Consider the following 14182-nt stretch of genomic DNA (forward strand, 5'->3'; position numbering starts at 1 on the left):
AATCAGAAAATTACGAGGTTACAGTAAGACTTCTGACAGTTTATGGAAGAAGAACATTATTTATACTGTTGACTTAATTAAAAAAAAATGACAAAAAGTAATTTTAAACAGTGTAAAATTATTTTGCAGAAACACGTCAATTTTTTGCTTACTTATAAACAATTAAAATAACTTTTTAACTGTTACCCGTAGAAAAATTATTTTTTCATATTTGGAAAGACTGAATTTTTATACACATTTAGAAAGAAAAACAATTGTCCTATGACAATTAGGGACGAAATTAGCCGCCCTTTTTTTAATTCACATGTTTTTGCAAAATAATTTTGCAGTATTTAGAATTATTTTTTGTCATTTTTTTTAATTAAATTAATAGTATAAATCTTCTTCTTTCATAAACTATCCAAAGTATTACTGTAACTTCATCATTTTCTGACTTATAGCGTTGCAAAAAAAATTTGGGATAAACAAATTTGACCTTTTAAACTATTTGACCAATTGCTTTGAAATTTAGGGTATGATTTAAGCACCAGAAGTTTCAGCATTTCGTGTAATAAGAACATTCTAAGTTAATTTTTACATAAGTTATGAATATTTATACAAACTCAAAATTTATTATTTTTATTTTGCAATTTTCTAAGCAACCAATAAGGATAGACATATTCAGCGAACGTCATATTGAAGTTTTTTATACAATTTATGAGTTTCTTACTCTCAAAGTTGTTTAAAATGCTTAACTTTTTGGTTATAGACGAAAAAAGCAAAAATTTACCGTTTTTTGATCTTCATTTGTTTATAACTATGTATATCATCAAAATTGGCTGCAGGAAACATAGGTTATTAATATAGATGTCCATACTACTCAATAAATTTGGTTTCGGCCTGGAGGGGGTTGTGTCACCAACAGGATATTTTTTTTCCTTATTTCTCTGAATTATTAGGTTTTTCTTGAATCATTCATATATTCTTGGATTTTTAGGTTCCATTGATATGATCCCTGTTTCACTCGAAGGAAAAGAACACACCCTTCAAGAACTTGCTCAAATTGTCCGTAAAAACCCCAAAACCATAGTGATCAATATGTCAATGTTCCCACAAGCTATTCCAGCAGCTCTGAAGGCTTTAGAGAAGTCCGGAATGAATTTAAATCCACAACAGGATGGAACTACCTTGTATATTCCCATTCCCAAGTAAGTGATTGTTTTTGATAGTAACAAAATGAAATGCATACAATGTTTATTTAACATATTATGTAAGAAATTATTTCTAAGAAATATTGACTGAAAATGCCTTTTTTGCCACATCTGTATATATTTAGAGAGCTATTTGAGCCATTTTAGGACCATTAGGTCAGTTAAATCACTTGTTTCTTGTGATTTATGCTGTCTTCTATCATTTGATACAATTTTCCATCATTTATTTTTTACATAACATGACCAAAACACATTGAATACGTTTTCGACTTGTATCATGATGGTATGATGCCATTTTTAGCATTCACGAAAATATTTTCTATGAATTTCGACTATTGAATGAATTTGTGAAATGATTTGTGTCAGTTTTATACAATTTGTGATATGTTACAAGAGATAAACCAGCAATTTTTTATGTTTTTGTCCATCGTGGTCAAATGATGACCACAATATGCCATTTTTGGCTTTCATGAAGATATTTATTATCTGTGAAGTGAAGTGATTTGTGTCAGTTTTATACAATTTGGAATGTATTACAAGAGATATAGTACCAGCAATTTTTTATGTTTTTGTCCATCTTGGTCAAGTGATGGTCATATGATGCCATTTTTGGCTTTCAAGAAATATTGTCTATACACGGTGATTGATTAGTGGAGTAAAGCTCAATAGATCCGCTATAGTAATAGATAGCAATAAAAATTAATAACAAAAATTGTAGCCAACTTTGAGCCTCACATTACAAAATTAGTTAGAATGTTACAGGGTGTTCGATAACACAGTGGCTGTATTTTATTTTATATTCGAAATCTCATACGTCAAAATAATTGTCAAAGTTAATTTAAATTTGGAAATCTCTCCGAAAAATATTAATTTTTGGCGGATTATTTGATTTATACCGTTCTAATTTAGTTTTGTTTAGTTTTGTTAAACTTTTCCTTATTTAGTTTACATTTTGAAAGTGTTCATAAGTTAAACGTTACTTGAAAACTCCTCTATGGAGTCATCTAGTGGAGGCGAACCGCCTGATATTGAGAATTCGATGGATAGTAGCTGTGATTTACAAGATTTAAATGGATTTCTACCCAACCAGCCTCAAAATAAGATAAGTAGTAGTATTAATCTTAACAATATTAATGAAAAACAAAATACTTTAGTAAACTCAGATCAACCAGAAAAAACCAGGCCTGTTTATTTATACGAAAAAATTGATTTAGGACCTTTTTACATTTTCATTGAAAACTCCAGTTTAAATTTTACAGGAAAATTAAACGCTGTTAAAATAGGCGAGATCCTATTTACGTTACATCCAGAAATTGACAATTATATAAAAAAAATTGACTCAATCGGACGCAACCGAGTTAGGGTCTCATTTAAAAATTATAGTAGCGCAAATGCTTTAGTTACTTCCAAATTCCTTATTCAAAAAAATCTGACCGCATACATTCGAAAATTTCAATTGTTTAAACTAGGTGTAGTAAGGGATATAGATTCAGATATATCGGAAGAATATCTTAAAAATAGAATAAAGGAATTTGATCACCATTGCAAATTCTCGGTTGAGTATGTGAAACGAATAACAAGAAAAATAGTAGCAGATGACAAAGTAATATTTAATCCAACAAAATCAGTTATTGTGTCTTTTAAATGCCAGAATATACCAAAGTATGTAGTAATTAATCATGTCTTACACACTGTTGAAAAATACCAGCAAAAGGTAATTATCTGTTACCACTGCTATAGGTATGGGCACATGAGTAAGCAGTGTAAAAGTAATCCTCGCTGTTTTAAGTGTCATGAATCTCACCTTTCCGATTCTTGTCCTTTATCATCGTTTAACAAAAAATGTCTATCCTGTGAAGGTGAACACTTCACTAATGAATGGGAGATATGCCCAGAATTTGATCGCCAAAAGAAAATAAAACATTATATGTCTGAAAACAGCTTATCTTTTAAGGAAACAATTAAACTCTTTCCTAAGATAACTTATGCATCTATAGCAGCCAATAATTCCTCAATAAATTCTCATCAAACTCCAAATATGAATGCACCATCCTCTTCATATTCCTTTACTCAATTGTCCACGTCTCAAACATCTTCCAATCAGTTCGCTCTACCTTCAGTTTCAAATAGATATACAATAATAAAACCACCAAAATACAAACGACCTATCTCTTCCTCACCAGACCAAGTAACAATGGAACATCAAAAAATAATAAAGTTAAACCCCATGTCCAACAGACCTGGTGGTATTATCACCTCTTCTTCGTATCAATCTACATTTAATCCAGAACAAGGATCTAAAATACATGAACCATCAAAAGAATTAACAGAATTAATATCAAATATAGTTACAAGTATTATCTCGAATATAAATCACAAAAATTTTGAAATTCCAGAAAAATCAGTTCTAGTAAATTCAATTCAATCAGTTTTAAGTTCTCTCTTATATAATAATGAATAGATTGGTAATTTGTCAATGGAATTGTAGATCGGCTAACTCTAATAGAGAAAACCTTATCCACCTATTAGAAGACCAGAAAGTTGATATCGCATTATTATCAGAAACTAGATTTAAACCAGAAAAGTATTATAACTTTCACGGGTACAATATTGTCAGAGACGACCGCTTTTCAGTAACTGTTGGCGGTGGCTCAGCAATTTTAATAAATTCAAACCTATATTACGAGGAAGTCACCATGAAAGTAGATTTAATAAACGTCAATAAAGTAGCAATAAAAATAAAGTTTAAGTCATATACTGTCACATTTATATCTATGTATGTTCCCCCAGGAACCAAGTTATTGTTACAACAATGGAACAATTTCATAACATCTATAGAAAGACCATTTATAATAGGAGGTGACCTTAATGCTCACCACATTGCCTGGGGCCTAGACAACCAAACAGATATGAAAGGTAAAATCTTGATGGACTGTATAGACGATAATAATTTAATATTCAAAAATGATGGCTCTCCTACTTTCTTTAGGAACTTCTCGAAATCGGCAATAGACCTGACCATTTGTACTCCTGACTTAAACCACCTGATCACTTGGAAAACACTTCAAGACCTATTTGGTTCAGACCATACACCTATAAGAGTAGAGTTAGAGGATCAACCAACTCATACATATAATCCATATTCACAAAAGTGGAATTTAAAGAATGCCGACTGGAAATTATATGAACAGTATTCGGAAGATGTATTCTCTCAATTTAAAGATATAAATTCTTATGAACAAATTTTGCACAATATAAATACAACTGCATCCTACTGCATCCCCAAATTTAAAATAAAAAAACCGACTTCCAGAGGAAAATACTGGTGGGATTTAGAATGTGAAGAAGCAGTCAGAAGAAGACAGGAAAGTTTTTGTATATTCAAAGAAAATCCAAACCATGAAAACCTACTTAAGTATAAAAAAGATGATGCACATGTCAAGAAGATCACTAAACAAACTAAAAGAAATAGCTGGAGAGATTATGTCGGATCCCTAAATAGGTCAGTCCCTATTAAAGATGTATGGTCAAAAGTTAACCGAATAAAAAATAGAAAAACAAAGAACAAAGTCCCTGTTATTCTGTCGGAAGCTTCGTGGATAGAAGAGTTCCATCAAAATATCACACCGCCGTCTGCAGAATTAGTAATTCCTGATTTACAACTAAATGCTCTGTACGACTATCCAGAACCAATCCGTTTCCTAGTCAAACCATTTTCTGCCACTGAACTAAACTTTGCGTTGAAGAAAAACTCAAATTCAGCACCAGGTGCCGATAATATCCATTACTCGATGCTATCAAATCTTTCAAGAATTGGTAAGGCTGCACTACTAAATATATATAATGAAATTTGGATGCGCTGCATAAAGATTCCTGACGATTGGCACGTTTACACTATTATCCCGGTTTTAAAACCAGGAAAATCATCAAAGAATTCGGATTCTTACCGTCCAATCGGTCTGGCTTCCTGTATACTAAAAACATATGAGAGACTTATTAAAAACCGTCTGGAATTTTGGCTAGAAAAGAACGACCTATTACCAAGAAGTCAGTTTGGTTTTAGAAAAGGTAAATCCACACAAGATAGCCTCTGCCACTTTTTAATAGACATTTATAGTTCCTTTACTTATAAGAAAGCAGTTAGTGCTTTGTTCTTAGATATAAAAGGGGCTTACGACAACGTTAATCTTCACATACTATACGCGAAAATGTTGGAAATAGGAATACCCGAGATAGTAACATGGAACATCATTAACTTATACATTAATCGAGCAGTTCACGTTAGATTAAATGGAGATCAATCTAACTCCCGATACACATCTTTGGGACTACCTCAGGGTAGCATCCTAAGTCCTATATTATATATACTGTATACTGCTGACTTAGAAACTAAACTTCCTCAACACATAAAAATCCTACAGTACGCTGATGATGTTGCGATATATGCAGAAAATAAGTCAATAGATAGATGTAATAACTACCTTAAATCGACATTGAATATTATAAAAAAATGGGCTACCGATAATAACTTAACAATATCAGAGAGTAAATCAACCATTGTTACCTTTACTAAAAAACGATATGTTCCTCAAAGCCATCTACAATTTGATAATACTAGTATTCCTTATAAAACTTCAATAAAATTTCTTGGCGTATTTTTAGACTCCAAATTAAATTGGAAAGAACACACAAATTACATATTACGAAGAATGGAAAATGCAATGAATATCATGAAGACTGTAAGTGTCAGTAACTGGGGAGCTGATCCAAACATATCAATATTACTATACAGAAATTTGATAAGATCAATCTTAGACTATGGATCTATTTTTTATGGCTCAGCATCAAACTCTGTACTCCAAAAAATCGAGAGGATCAAAAATAAGGCACTTAGGTTATGCACTGGTTATCTTCGTAGCACACCTATATTGGTCATGGAATGTGAGCTTAATGAACCTCCACTTTCATTACGCAGGGAATACCTAAGTGAGAAATTTATAGTTAAAACAGCGGTTAACGATAAACTGCTATTAAATAAAATTGTTCATTTAACCACCTCATACCTAACTCATTATTACTGGGAAAAAAAGAAACTGCTTTTAGTTGTGGAAAGCTTCCTCAACGTTTCTAATTCCATTGGCGACATACATCAAATTGAACAAAGCTCGTCTCGAAAGCTAAATTATGAAGATTATTTATCTCCAGTTAATTGTCATTTAAGTAATATTCGTGCGACAGACTTCCTTACTAAAATAGACCACCTTCAATGTGTACAAAAAAACTGGGGGAGTTATCAGAAATTATATACGGATGGTTCAAAAATGGAAGGAAAAGTTGGATATGCTATATATTACCCACAAAAAAGTATAAAAATAAACAACAGATTACCTGATAAAGTGACAATTTTCACAGCTGAACTCATTGCAATCAAAGAAGCATACAAAATATGTATTAATCAAAAAGAACTCAATTATGTTATATTTACAGACTGCCAAAGCATTGTAAAGAAATTGAAATACAATGTACATAATTTTGCAGAAAATTATATCATCAGTGACATCATAGCAATGAACAGTGAAGCTTTGAAATCGGGCAAAAATATAATATTGTGTTGGATAAAAGCACACATTGGTATAAAAAACAACGAAATAGTAGATGATCTGGCTAAAAAAGCAACAACGAAGGAATCCACTCTGCATACTTATCAACTTCCTATGGGAGACATAATTTCTATTATGAGATCTATCAAACGGACGAAATGGCAGGAACAATACAATAATTCAGACAAAGGAAATTATTACAAAAAAATCCAGCCTACACTTCCCATCAAGACATGGTTTAATCAAGTTTCCAACAAAGGCTTTATCAAAACTATTTGTCGAATAAGAAGTAATCACTGTCTGACTCCAGTCTACAAAAGAGAAATAGGACTTGTAGATAATGATGAATGTTTATGTGGAGAGCTAGCTGATCTACAACATATGCTATTAGAATGTCCTTTACATTTTATTGAAATATCAAACTTTTTTGCCAATCTAGTTCAAGTTAATGTACAATTTCCTTTTAATCTTATATACCTTTTACAATCAAACAATCTAGATGTTTATAAAATTTTGTACAACCATGTTAATTGTTTAAAATTAAAGCTCTGAGAAAAAAAGAAAAAAAAATAAAAAAAAAAAATAATTAAATAAAATAAAAAGTTACTAAGATCTAAACCTCCGCGAGGTTGAATCGGGTTTAGGTCTTAGCGCGATAAAAAAATATACAAAAAAAAAAAAACTAAAAAAAAAAAAAAAAATGTAATAAAAAAAATGTTAAAAAATATAATAAAAAAAATAATAAAAAAAACAGAGTAAAAAAAACAGTAGTACTAATAGTTTTAAATTTAGATACTAAGCATATATTTTGTAAAAGAGAGAATTCAAAACACATTGACTGGCCAGTTGGTTGCTTAAACCAGTGCCAATAAAACATAAACACACACACAATATTCGAAATCTTCCTAACTTCTCCATTACAAAAATATAAAGGTTTGTTATGTTATACAGGGTATTTACAAAGTTATAACCAATTTTGTATGAAAATCGTAACAAGTTCAACTCCCTGTATAAATAAAAATAGGTAAAACAGCAATGGTTAATTAATGCCATATTTTTTTATTTATTGTCAAAATTGTCAAGAATTATTGACATTGCTAATTTTCTTATATCAAATACAGGGTGAGTCAAAACGCAAGTACATTACCGTACTTTAATTTTTATGTAACATTCCGTATGTCCAATTTTATTAGTTTTCGAGATATTTTCAATTTTCAGAGCAAATTATTTTAGGTGTCTAAATTTATCTAAACTTTACCATAAAGCCATGACTGAATTAACAATTGACAATTACTGATTATCAATCCGGTAATCAATGTAACAATGTAGCAAATAAATAAATAAAAATAATTTATTAGTAATACATTTTACAAAAAAAAGAATACAACCACGACATGCAACATTTTTGAAACAATTAAAAACTACTTTTTTATGTAAATGTAACAAATAAAGAAGAAAATTAGTAATACATTTTACAAAAAAACACACAAACACAAAATACATTTTGTGAAGACAATTAAACACTACTTTTGTATGTAAATGTAACAATGTAACAAATAAAGAACGAAAAATAATTTATCACTAATACATTTTGCAAAAAAAACATGTTTGAAAAAATTAGAAGCTACTTTTAATAAAATATTTTTAATATTTAATTACATAAGGTATTCAAAATTACCTCCTAACACATTTATGCACGCCTAAAAATGATCATTGAATGAGCTACTTACTCTTCGAAGCATTTGTAATTTAACACATCAAAATACACTTTGTATTCTATTTTTCATCTCATCCCTTGTTGATGGAGGTATTTTACAAACTTCATTATTAACGTAATCCCAAAAAAATCGGTCCAGTCTATTAAATTCTGGTGATTTGGGTAGCCACTCTACTGATCCATTGAAAAATGAAAATATCTCGAAAACCAATAAATTTAGACATAAGGAATGTTATCTAAAAATTAAAGTACGGTAATGGTACTTTTCAATAGTGACATAAAATACAGGGTGTTCCATTTAAAATTACTGAAAAAATAATGTACTTGCATTTTGACTCACCCTGTATTTGATATAAAGAAAATTAGCAATATCAATCATTCTTGAAAATTTTGACAATACGAAAAAAAATATGGCATTAATAAACTATTGCTGTTTTGCTTATTTTTGAAGTTATACTTTAGGCGCGATTGAGATTGAGGGTGAATTTATTTTTGATCCGCGCGCATGCGCACACCGACAGTATGGTATTGTATTAGTCGTTATACGGGCTCTGATTGGATGTTGAAATGATCTGTCAATAATAAATAATTGTTCAATATGGAGGTAAACAAATGTTGTATAATATATTAGTTTTATTGTTGTGAGGACAGAAACGAAAAAGTTTTATAACTGTAGTGACTTTTAAATAGTTTTTAAAAGCAACAGGTACGTGATAATAATTGTTAAATGTATCAGTATCCTAATAAAAAATTCCATAGGTAGGTACCTATACCTATTTGAACCTACCAAAATACATAGTATATATGATTAGTATGTAATACTTTTATTTACATAATTTGATTACCATCAAAAATTCTATCAATATTCACCTAATATATTGTTTTCTTACTCTATATTTTGTTGTATTTTTTCAATTCTAAATCATTTCAATTCAAAATCAAAATAATTTGATTTACCTGATTCAAAATGTCAAAAGTTTAATCCGTTTAGTTAGTCGATCTTCGCAAATAATGACGCATTGCCTTCGTGGCGAAGCGTTCAAGGCGAATGAACCCCAATACCAACCACACTGATAAAAGCTGGTTCGAATCCCAATGGAAACTTTTATATTTTTTTTATTTTTTTTTTTATACATTTTTATCATTGTAAGTATATTTATTATATAATTTTATTTTCAGAAAATACGTATTTAGTTAAAAAAAATTTTCGAAAATTAATGTTCAGAAATCATTTGTGGCATTTTTAATGTGTTTCATTATGTGTGGCATTTTTAATTTTTGGCACTGTTTTAATAAAAATGTTTGAGAAATAGTAAGTATAAATTAGTTTAATATTTAAATAAAATACAAATAAAAAGTATATTAATTTCGTTTAAATCATATAATAGAAGTATAACTTCTTACGTGCGTACAAAGTATACACACATTCTTTTTTTTATACAGGGAGTTGAACTTGTTACGATTTTCATATAAAATTGGTTATAACTTTGTAAATACCCTGTATAACATAACAAACCTTTATATTTTTGTGATGGAGAAGTTAACAGGATTTCGAATTTAAAATAAAATATAGGGTGTTCCATTTAAAAAAACATAAGTTTGGTCTGCCACTGTGTTATCGAACACCCTGTAATATTCTAACTAATTTTTTAATGTGAAGCTCAAAGGTGGCTAAAATTTTTGTTATTAACTTTTATTGCTATCTATTACTATAGCGGATCTATTGAGCTTTACCCCACTAATCAATCACCCTGTATATTTCAACTTTTGAAAAAATTTGTGAAGTGATTTTTGTCAGTGTTATACTATTTGTGATTTCTTACAAAAGATAAACTAGTCAATTGCCAGCATTTTTTCACGTTTTAGCCATCTTCTTACATTTGTTTTCCTTGTCTTCAAACTAGATTCTTCTGTATCTTATCTACAAGACCTGATCTCCCAAGATGTTCAAACTCACATGCTTTTGTACACCCTTCCTACATAGTAAGTTTGTTTCCACAATACTTGATCGATATACAGTTGATTCAATTAATACCTCTCATCTTTTCGTAGGGTAACAAAGGAACACAGAGAAGGCTTAGCCAAGAGTGCCAAGCAATTTTTCGTGAAATGCAAAGACGGTATCAGGGACGTTCAAACCAAATACATCAAACAAATCAAGAGGAGTGACACTTTATCGCAGGATCTTTGTAGAAGTGCTGAAAGCCAGATAATCGCTATTGCTGATACATATATAAGTCAAGGTGAGAAAATGTTTGAAAGTAAACAGCAAGAACTTATTGGAAAGGAATAATAGTTTGCTGGATAGATATGAGCATTCAGGGAGGTTGTTATGTGGAGAATAATCAGAATCATGCAACTCACAACTTTAAAATGGTTTTATACTAATTCATTTATTAGGTTTATATGTAAATATATTTTGTTATTAAATGTTTTTCAATGTTGTTGTTTCTTTCTTAATAAAAACTAGCTGTTTGCAAGTGTAGCAGGGTAGTGTGGTATGTGTTGGGTCTACAGTATGCAAGGTAGATAACGGGACTTGTGGCTCCCCTGGTAAGTTCCACACAGGGAGCTTAAGCTTGTTACTGACGAGGAGCTATACTATAATAAATTATATCGACTGGTCCAACGAAGACTGTAGTAACTCAAATTTTCCACTTTTTGAGTTACGAGCGCAAAACAATAAAACATAATGATATCTTCCCCAGGGCCTGGATTCCGTGCACTGTAGATATCTACAGTCGCCTTCTATCGATGTCACGTGTCATGAAAATATTTGAATTTTTAGCTTTAATTGAATTATTTTCTAGTTTTGCTAGGTTATACTCTAATTGATGCTGAAGTGACACTTAGTAAAACAAGAAAATATTTGAATTAAAACTAAAAATTCAAATATTTTCATGACAATTGCCATCGACAGAAAGCGACTGTAGATATCTACAGTGCACGGAATCTAGGCCCAGGAAAGAATCGTATCTCAGTAAACGTAGTTATGCAACCAATATTACGTGTAAGAGTTTTATAGTATCTCCGATTTATGAAAAACAACCGTAGAAAATCATCGTATCTTGAGTTACAATAGTCTTCGTTGTTATCTGAGGCGATAGCATAGGTATCGTAACATGAGTTACTACGGTATTCTGCGTTAGTTTAAGGTTATGTTCAAAAGTTTAGTTTTGTTATAATTGCCATAATGTGTTCCAGAAGTGAGTTAATATTGGAATTAGCTGAGAAAGCGTATAAAAACACTGAAACGGATATTTCTTATCGTTCTTTTGAAGGTAAATTTATAATAAACTTTATTTAAAATAATAACAGCAAAGTAAAAACCTACTTATTTTTTAAGGTAAACATATTGCTGAAAGTATTGTAGAAGAAAGCAAATACAAAAAGGCGAATGAGGATCCTGGTGACCACGAGACTGATATTAATCCTGAATGTTTTACAGGTTGGTTTAAATTCCGCATGAAAAAATATTACCTAGGCATTTACCTCATTTTTGTTTAATTTTAGTAAGCTTAGAAGAAAATGAAGCCAATAGGAATGAAAATGAAATAATTGAGAATGAAAGCGATGAGGAACCATTTCATGCAGACTCTGATACTGACCCAGATTACATTCCGACAGGTTGGTTTAAATTCCGCATGAAAAAATATTACGTAGGCATTTACCTCATTTTTGTTTAATTTTAGTAAGCTTAGAAGAGAATGAAGCCAATAGGAATGAAAATGAAATAATTGAGAATGAAAGCGATGAGGAACCATTTCATGCAGACTCTGATACTGACCCAGATTACATTCCGACAGAAGACAAAAACATCCCTGAAGTAATAATTGAACCTAATAAGAATATAACTGAAGCAACCACAAATAGAAAGAGAAGAAGCAGAGGCAATATAGAGAGAGTAAGTAGGAAAAGAATTAGAGACGTTAGTGAGTGGGCGGATGAAAAACCTAAAACAAGTCTAAACCTGGGACTTGAACATGAAAATCGAAAAGGTATTCAAATTAAAGGAAGACAGATGGGTGCACCATGCGCAAACACATGTAGACTAAAATGTGCTACCAAAATAGCTAAAGAAGATAGATACCTTTGTTTCAATGAATTTTGGAAGTTAAAAGATCATACGAGAAAGTGGGATTTTATTGCTCGTCATGTGAGACAGGTTGCCAAAAAACAAGTAACTATTACTGCAGAACAACGGTCTCGAAGAAATTACTCTCGAGAATATTACTTCTACATTCGCAATGAAAAACAACGTTGTTCTGAAGCTATTTCCTTGTGGCATTTTTATAATTACGTATTTTTTATGGGAAATAAGCCACAATTTTACTAAAAAATTACGTCTGAATTGCCAATATAAATGAGTCAGATTAAATAAATTATTAGAAGAATTTTTTTACTTAGCAACAACATGTTTGTTTTATTTTAATAGTATTTTGTATTTTGACAACGAAACCCGATTTGGGTTTCGAAACGTTAATAAATTCATTTTTTAGTAAAATTGTGGCTTATTTCCCATAAAAAATACGTAATTAGAAAAACAACGTGTTTGCAAAACTATGTTTTTGGAAACCCTTAACGTTTCAGAAACTTGGATCACTACAGCATTAAGGAAACTGAAAGATGGTGGATCATTAGAGGAAGATAAACGTGGAAAGCACACTAACAGACCACATAAACTATCACCAAAACTTATAGACAACGTAAAAAATCACATAAATCAGTTTCCTGTAGTACCTTCCCATTATACCCGTAAGAATACGATGAAGATGTACCTTGAAGAAGGGCTAACTATCCAGAAAATGTACCGATTGTACAACGAGCATTGCAAAAAAAATAACATCACTACAGCTGCCACGTCACGCCAGTATAGAGATATTTTCAATGAACAGTTCAATATTGGGTTCTTTAAACCAAAAAAGGACCAGTGTACTGTTTGTTCTGTTTTTAATAATATGGCTAGTGATGCTGAAAAAGCAAAATTGCTCGAACAATATGAGTCCCATATGAAAAACAAAGAAGTTATCAGAAACTTAAAAGACATAGACAAACAGCTTGCACTAGATGATAAGAGCTTGTGTGTGGCTTGCTTTGACGTTCAAAAGGTTTTAGCTACCCCTTTGTCTAACGTAAGTGATTTTTACTACAAAAGCAAATACTCTACATATAACTTTACAGTTTATGATGTTGGAAATAATCAGGGTTACTGCTATGTATGGCACGAGCAGGTGGCTAAAAGAGGTCCTAATGAAATTGCCAGTTGCCTCTGGAAATTTTTAGATCTCAAGGCACAACAAAGTGTTAAAACGATAATATTCTACTCAGACAACTGTGGGGGACAAAATAGGAATCGTTTTGTGTTTTCGATGTTTGCTTTTGCTGCTGCTCATTTTCATATTGATATTGTTCACAGATTTCTGGAAAAAGGCCACACTCAGAACGAGGGTGACAGTATGCATGCTGTTATCGAAAATGCAAAGAAAAGGCAATCGGTTGTATATGTGCCAGAACAGTGGGTTACATTAATTAGAATGGCTAAAACTACAGGAAGAGTTTATGATGTTACGGAAATGTCCCAAGATAATTTTTTTAATTTTAAAAAACTGACTGATACCGAGAATTGGAAACTTGACAACGAAAAGAAATCAATAAAAGTTAGCAAAATACGAGAA

The 14182-nt window shown here is 31.0% G+C and overlaps 2 protein-coding genes across 2 annotated transcripts in view; both read left to right on the top strand.

The window, feature by feature from the left end:
* LOC114326723 (ribosome-recycling factor, mitochondrial) overlaps positions 1-10951 on the top strand; it is a 37615-nt gene extending 26664 nt beyond the window's left edge. The window contains exons 3-4 of the mRNA XM_050662048.1: positions 977-1187; positions 10560-10951. Coding sequence (XP_050518005.1) covers positions 977-1187; positions 10560-10800 — 452 coding nt within the window. The 3' untranslated portion in view covers positions 10801-10951. The remainder of the gene's footprint in view (positions 1-976; positions 1188-10559) is intronic.
* A 129-nt stretch (positions 10952-11080) lies between these two features.
* LOC126892503 (uncharacterized) lies at positions 11081-12865 on the top strand. The gene is made up of 3 exons (XM_050662047.1): positions 11081-11788; positions 11854-11955; positions 12200-12865. Exons 1-3 carry the CDS (start codon positions 11701-11703, stop codon positions 12841-12843), a joined length of 834 nt encoding a protein of 277 aa, XP_050518004.1. The 5' UTR covers positions 11081-11700; the 3' UTR covers positions 12844-12865.
* Positions 12866-14182: the final 1317 nt, after the last annotated feature.

This window comes from Diabrotica virgifera, chromosome 9 (assembly GCF_917563875.1).
Source record: "Diabrotica virgifera virgifera chromosome 9, PGI_DIABVI_V3a".
NCBI classification, from domain to species: domain Eukaryota; kingdom Metazoa; phylum Arthropoda; class Insecta; order Coleoptera; family Chrysomelidae; genus Diabrotica; species Diabrotica virgifera.